This window comes from Hyposmocoma kahamanoa, unplaced genomic scaffold (genome assembly GCF_003589595.1).
Source record: "Hyposmocoma kahamanoa isolate Upper Pololo Valley unplaced genomic scaffold, ASM358959v1 92, whole genome shotgun sequence".
NCBI classification, from domain to species: domain Eukaryota; kingdom Metazoa; phylum Arthropoda; class Insecta; order Lepidoptera; family Cosmopterigidae; genus Hyposmocoma; species Hyposmocoma kahamanoa.
Window position 1 is genome coordinate 1,641,094 of NW_020654748.1, and position 7,198 is coordinate 1,648,291.

General features: G+C 35.3%; 1 protein-coding gene across 1 annotated transcript; it reads right to left on the minus strand.

Annotated features, from left to right (window-relative positions):
• Positions 1-2,721: 2,721 nt before the first annotated feature.
• LOC113236632 lies at positions 2,722-3,922 on the minus strand. Its single transcript, XM_026472793.1, has 3 exons — positions 3,417-3,922; positions 2,982-3,081; positions 2,722-2,856 (listed from the first exon to the last, which is right to left on the minus strand). The coding sequence occupies exons 1-3, from the start codon at positions 3,920-3,922 to the stop codon at positions 2,722-2,724; spliced, it is 741 nt and encodes a 246-aa protein (XP_026328578.1).
• Positions 3,923-7,198: the final 3,276 nt, after the last annotated feature.

Genomic DNA, 7,198 nt, shown 5'->3' on the forward strand with positions numbered 1-7,198 from the left:
ATTTGAGTAAATGTACTCTGATGCCACAGTCATGATACCAGTCTCCTTAAACTTTTCTCTGAGAGAAACTCGAGAGCCTGGACGGTACACAGAACGAATCGCTCGTTTTTGCAATACAAATATGGTTTGAATATCTGCCGCTTTACCACACATGAGAATCCCGTAGGACATTATACTATGGAAGTAACTAAAGTAAACTAGTCTAGCTGTACTAACATCAGTAAGCTCACGTATTCTGCGGACTGCGTATGCAGCAGAGCTTAATCTGCTGGCCAGGAAAGGTATATGTGGAAACCATTGAAGTTTACTATCTAAGGTCACTCCCAAGAAGACTGCTTTATTAACAAGGTCTAACTTTTCTCCGTTTATTTCTATGCTTGGACTAGTCGATTTTACGTTAGGTAATTCAAATTTAACACATTTTGTCTTCTTGGCATTAAGCAATAAATTGTTAGCATTAAACCAATAAACTACCTTAGAGAGGGTATCATTAATATGGTCATAGTTAATGTCATGTCCGTCTGTTTTAAAAATCAAGGATGTGTCATCAGCAAACAACACTATTTTGCAATGGTCCTTAACAAAGAATGGCAGATCATTAATATAAATCAGAAATAAGAAAGGCCCAAGTATTGAGCCCTGCGGAACACCCATTTTTACTGGAGAACCCAAAGACGTCACACCATTTATGTCTACTTTCTGAATTCTACTGTTGAGATATGACGAGACAAGTTTCGACGCCTTGCCATTTACACCGTAATGTTCCAGCTTCCTAATAAGAGTAATATGATCAACGCAATCAAATGCCTTTGAGAGGTCAGAAAACACCAATAGCGTTCTGGGACCTTTCCCAAGCATCAAAGATGTGTTTTAGTAACGCTACCCCCGCATCACTAGTCGATTTACCACTAGTAAAGCCGTATTGTTCACTATGAAAAATGTGATTCCTACCGAAATAGGACAGTATTTGAGTCAGCATAACCTTTTCGAATATTTTACTTAAAGCTGGTAAAATTGAAATGTGCCTATAGTTGCTAGGATCAACTTTCCTATCGCTTTTAAATAAGGGAAAAACCTTGCTGTATTTCATTAAATCGGAAAAATCACCTTCGTCAACGCACCTATTGAAAGCTACAGCTAAGTGTGGGGAAATTAGATCAATAACTGAGTCTATAACTTTAGTTGATATACCCCAGAGATCTTCAGTTTTTTTAACATGTATTGATTTAAAAGGTTTTATGATGTCTTGTGGATTAACATAACGGAAATTAAATAAACTGCCACAAACGTTAACATTTACCTTTAGGAGATCAATAGCAAGTGAAGGGGAGGAATTTAATGATTCTGTAGTGTTACAGCAATTTCCGAAAAGAACGATTCAAAAGCTTGGGCTACTTTATCTTTAGATTTTATAAGTTTTACTGTCTAATTCTAAAACTTTTTTCTTTATATCTCTATCGTGTTGTTTAACCCTGCCTGACTCTTTACCTATTATACTCCAAGTAGTTTTAGATTTATTTATCGATTGTCTAATTTTGTCGCTGTGAAACTTAACCTTAGCAGCTACACATACTTTTTTAAATATTTTTGAATAAATTCTAATATATTCTATGAAATTGGAATTGGTATTATGAGTTTTCATAGCATATAGCTCATATAAACAAGACCTACTCTTATGAATACCTACTGTTGCCCAGTCGTTGAATTTAGTCTAGCTCTCTATGGATAGTTAATGTTTTCGATTTAAATATATTATCAAATTCATTTTTAATTAAACCAAATATCGTGCTATATAAAGTTTTGGAACCTACGGTATATGGGGTAGGGAATTTAAACTATTGCCGATACTATTTTGAAATCTAATGATTCGTTCTGTGGTAATCGGTCTGCAGATAAATTGGTCTACCTTCTTGCTCATTTTACAATTAAAAGAAGCCAATTGGCCACTATGGTCTGATCTTAAGTAATTTATTATTGATTTAGATACTGCGTCTGTGTTACAAAATATGTTATCAATACAAGTAGAAGAGGAGGCAGTGATGCGAGTTGGCTCTAAGAAAAGATTAATCAAGTTAAAACTTTTAAATAAATTAATGAGTCTTGCAGAAGTAGAACAGTTTTCCAACAGGTTTACATTGAAATCTCCACATATTACTAGGTTTTTTTGGTTGGAAAAATCCTCTTTAACATAAAAACAAGAATGTTTATTTTATTGACTATGACTATTTTTTTTGTACTATGATATTTATATTTTTTTTTTGTAACAATACTTGTTATGGGAATAATATCATTGTGGGAACTTATCACCTCTGTCCGCTCTCAGCCAACAATGTTGTTTATATGAGTGAATTTGATAATTACAATACAATATAAAGGAAAATGGAGAAATAATAAAATTAAATTACATATAAGTATGCCTATATATTCTATCTCCCTTTCCGTTAAACGGGTCTTCAATTGTCTCACCAACGGCGTTTTAATGGTCATACTTTTCATGCGAGTTTTAAGAACTCATAACAAGTTAGACCTTTTGCACAAGTTTTCGTTTAATAAAAACATTGCAAGACCGGGCAAAGCATTCAATTGTTCTTGCATTTTGTACAATATTTTTTCCTCCATTGAGATAAAAAAACTTGACTGATAATCTAGTCAACTTATTGCAGAATCCAAAACGGAAACATTTCGCCACTGTTCTTGATGAAATATGAAACATGAATATCTTTAAAGAGACGGGTTTAGGCCGTAGGCCGTTACTCTGGCACAATGCGAGTTATGGACTTCCAGCCTCCATGGATGACCAGCGTCCAGCCTCCTTGGATGGTTACCGAGCTGACTGGCCACAACAGACTCATTACACTGGCAAGAATTCAAAATTAGACCGACTTTATTTTGAACAAAAACGACGGCCAACTTGAATAAAGGCCACAGCTTAGAAATTGAGCTACTACCATTCTACATATTTATACACATAGTTATCTCACCTTCACAAGCGTGACTGCCAATAGCGGCAATATGTACGTTGTTCCTTTTAGAATGATGTCGTACAAGCTTTGAAACACTGTTTGTACATTGTCTACAAAACTAAATAAAAAAAATTATTAATGTATATTTCACCACCAAACAAAGTAAATGTAAATTGAACGGCAGTTCTTCATTAACTCATATACCTCCCACTGATGGACATGGGGGACATGTGAACCTTCTTGGACACGGAGTGTTTCGAATGACAATGTGATTAAAAGTAAGCTAAGTGGACCTTGAGAAGAAAGTGAGACTGATCAAAATAACGTGAAAATACACAGCAAATGTTTGACTTCTCTTACTACTACAAGTTATATTGTTACTTACACCGTTTGCGAAGACAGACAAATATTCTCACAACTCTAGACTATCACTGCTATAAGGTAGTTTCTTACCTGTAAATTGTTCTTAACTGCTTAGCGATATCCCTTAATTTTTTATTTGCTTCCTCAGCTGAGAAACCTTGATCGGGGAATAGTTTCTTAATTCGAATTTCCAATAGAGCTAATTGTCCACTCGCGTGCAGCATGAACACAGGCCCCAGAGGCACTAAACTATTGTACATCAAGCAAGAGTACAACATTCCAAAGCCCATGATAAAATTTACCAAAACATATCGTAGTGGAGACCGGTCATCAAGTTTCGGGAAATGTACGGGATACAAATCAGCAATATAGAAGTCGTCATTTATAGCGGAATATATTGTAAAACCTATAGCTTGTAGGGGATACACCATTACACCCCAGTTAACAGTTCTACACCACCATTTTGTAACAAATTGTCCTTTGCGATTGTATTCAAGCACAATTTCCATTTCCTCAGCGGATAACGTTTTTGCGTGTTCGTAATCGGTTTTCACATGTTCCATTAAATTACGAAAAATATTTTGGTATCTCAGCATAGTTACGTACATAAACGTAATAACAATGTTAATTACAATAAGCGTGCCATCTCCACAAAGTCTTATCAATTCTTTATTCTTGATGCCATATTCCTTCAAATTGTATATTAGGAGAAAGAGCATAGCTTCATATGCACCTTGCATAATAACAAATTTAATTAACCATTTCCAATCTCTCGGATTATAAGGGTTAACTCCGTTCAGTTTCGATGCGTTAACGATTTGTTGAAAATTTTTGTCAAAATGCAGATCCATTGTCGTTTCGTTTTCTACAATACAAACAAGTACTGTGACATGGACTAAAATAACAAATATTAAAAGCTTACCCACCTAGAGAATGTCTTTTATTATAGTAACAGCTGTTACGCCAGCCATTTTAATTCTGCTTGGTTATAAAGACTTGCATGGGAAGTTAATTGGTTTCCACAGGGCTAATAAATAATAAATAAGATAATTATAATACACGATAATAAGATAGGCAGGATTTATTTAGAATTATAAAACGACAACAATGTTACCGAAGAACCTTTTTTTCATTTACTCGAAAAGCAGTAGAGAGATTCTTTAGATTAGTGTAAAAATGGTCAACGATGATTTTTGTATCAGGCTGGTCACAAAGCCAATAAGTAGTGCCGCAAAGGTTTTGTTTGGTTATGTTAGGGCGGTTATTGCTAATTGAAAACTTTATCAGGTTTTACGGAAGAAACTTTTCTTCATTTACTCGAAAAGCGATAGAAAGGTTCTTCAGAATCGTGTAAAATATCTCAATCACCCGTTTTGTACTAAGGTAAAGCAGGTACATATTGTAGTAAGGTAATGTTAAGACATTCTGTTTCAAGCATGCTTACATCCTTCAAGCTGCATTCAAGGACAATAAAATTCAATGTTATCTTCATCCTAATAAAGCAGTCATTAGGGTCGAAACACAAAATGCGTTGCGACGTCGCATCGCGCCGATTCGCAGTTTTGTGTTTCGACCATAAGGTACCAAAAGGTAACAAAACAAAAAAATGGTAAAAAATTAATTCGAATACATGAATCCTGCTTTATTTAGTGGTTTTTGTAATGATAAAATGTTTTGAGGCAAAAGTAATATAACGATCTTTACTCCATTTATATATTTTTAAGTGTTTTTTACATTTACACAGATATATTAACTGTTGTGGAACGTGCAAAGTTATATTTTCTATATTGTAGTCTCCTATATAAGTAATTTAAATGCAGTGTCCTAACTGTATAATTACAGGACTTATTTAAGATATTATTCCTGACTCAAATTCATTGTTAGTGAATGTAAAATTTAGAAAACAACTAATTAATTAAAGTAGGAAATGAAACTATTTTTTCATCATCAACATCATCATCTACAGCCCAATTGCATCCAGTGCTTGGTATAGGAGTCGTGTAGTTTGTACACACGCCAGCATATCAAGCTACACATTGATGTATTTTTCCGTTGCACTGTAGCGATTTTCGAACAAAAATGTAGTCTGATGTGCCGTTGTCTGTCCACGATTCTGTGCTATTCTCATCATGCTCACTGGTCTCATCCATCTAGGGCCCGCAACTTTGACAATGTCGTCTAACCATTCCGCTATAGGACCTCTCACGTTTCTATAACCATTTGTTGGCCACCATTCAGTTATCGCCTTGCTCCATCTGCCTTCACCACGTCTCGTCTTTGTTTTTTCAAACAAGCCTTTTGTTTTGGTTTGGTTTGTTAATTTGTCAGTGTTTAACCTTGAGTGTATACCATTTTATCTTGTCCATGCAGTGGAATTCCTCCCATTGGGTTTACATTTTCTTAACGGAGTATTCGAGGTTTATATAGAACTACATGGTGATAGAGCATCTACCTGTTTGTACCCTGTAACTTCTTCGGACTCTTCTGAGTCATTTCAAACCTTCATTTTCAAACCTTATCATGATTTCCCTAGCTATCTTAAGGCGAGGTATTTCAATGCAAGTCTATATTTTAGGAGGTGAGGTGTGGGAGATCGCCTCTCGCGTCCCGCAACCCGAGCGCTGAAAATAATTAATATGAATAAAATAAGAACAGGCGGAAAAAATTTGACACAGATCCGACGTCGACAAGCGCCCGATGGCGACTGATGTGGCAGCGAGCGACGCGGTTCTTCGTTAAGCTCATATATCATACACTTTATTACCTCTGAGCATTTTTTAAATTTTGGGATAAATGTGAATGTTATAACTATAGGGATTCAGTTGACAACCAAAATTGAGCAGGTTCTCTGTAGTACTTAAAGATAAATATCTCCATATAACAATTATGTGCAAAGTTAGATATTTTATTCTTAAATACAATATGTTGATTTGCATTCTCGCCATATTTACAGAGGACATTCTATATCCGAAACTATATCACTAAAAAAATAAATAAAAAAAATAAATTTCCTAAATTCTTATTTTTTACTTAATTGTGGTAACCAAGTTTGATCCAAAGGTCATTGACTTGCACTAGAAGTTCCACAGGTACCGGCAACCATTTGAACAATGACCTATGCACAGAAAATATGCAATTTCGATCTATTTGGTGGCAGGGTACGAGTAGAGACGGGGGGAGTATCGTATCGAGCGCGTGATTGGTAGATCATCATGCGCGTTCATCGCGCATACGTTCTAGGTTCTCACGAAATGCAACGTGTTTTGTGTGCGATGTAAACAAGAGTGTAATAATGTAAACAGCTACCATGTGCATTACCATAAAGTGCATTCTTATGGCATGATGTGAAACGTTTAGTTTACGCGGATTACGAGTGTCGAAGAATTGCGCGCAAAAATCGTGTTTGGTTTCTTTCTGCTTTTTCCGTTGTGAAGAATGTGCTAAGTTGAAACGAAACTTTGCATATCTGTGGCTGGCTCCGATACGGAGCCTTTAAAGCACACGACTCGTTCGTCCCGTCACTTGATATTATAGAATAAAAAATAAATAAAAAAACATGTCGAGCAAAGATTCGACTAAAATATCAGTGAGTTATCAGTTATTGTAGTTAATATGAGAACAGCTATTTCTACACTGGTTCTGGTGGTGGTTCTGCACGATGGGTGCGAAAGAAATACTACACAATACATGATTATTTTCAAATAAAATTTAAAATAATGCATTTGAGTGCATGGTTGTAAAGTTATACACAGGTTTACAATTAATGGCATAACTTATTATTTCATTAGAGAGCGGTTTAATACATACGGCGGCTTATTGCAAACGTACAAGGCCATTTAGGTTACCTATTATATATTATTATTTATATTTTT

What these genes read in the sequence shown, in the direction of transcription:
- LOC113236632 (XM_026472793.1), bottom strand. Translation starts at nt 3,922, where the DNA reads ATGCTGAGATACCAAAATATTTTTCGTAATTTAATGGAACATGTGAAA. An exon ending in CAGTTAAGAACAATTTACAG is followed by an intron (nt 3,082 to 3,416) that starts GTAAGAAACTAC and finishes TTTTTTATTTAG; the next exon opens with TTTTGTAGACAATGTACAAA. An exon ending in TGGCAGTCACGCTTGTGAAG is followed by an intron (nt 2,857 to 2,981) that starts GTGAGATAACTA and finishes AATTCTTGCCAG; the next exon opens with TGTAATGAGTCTGTTGTGGC.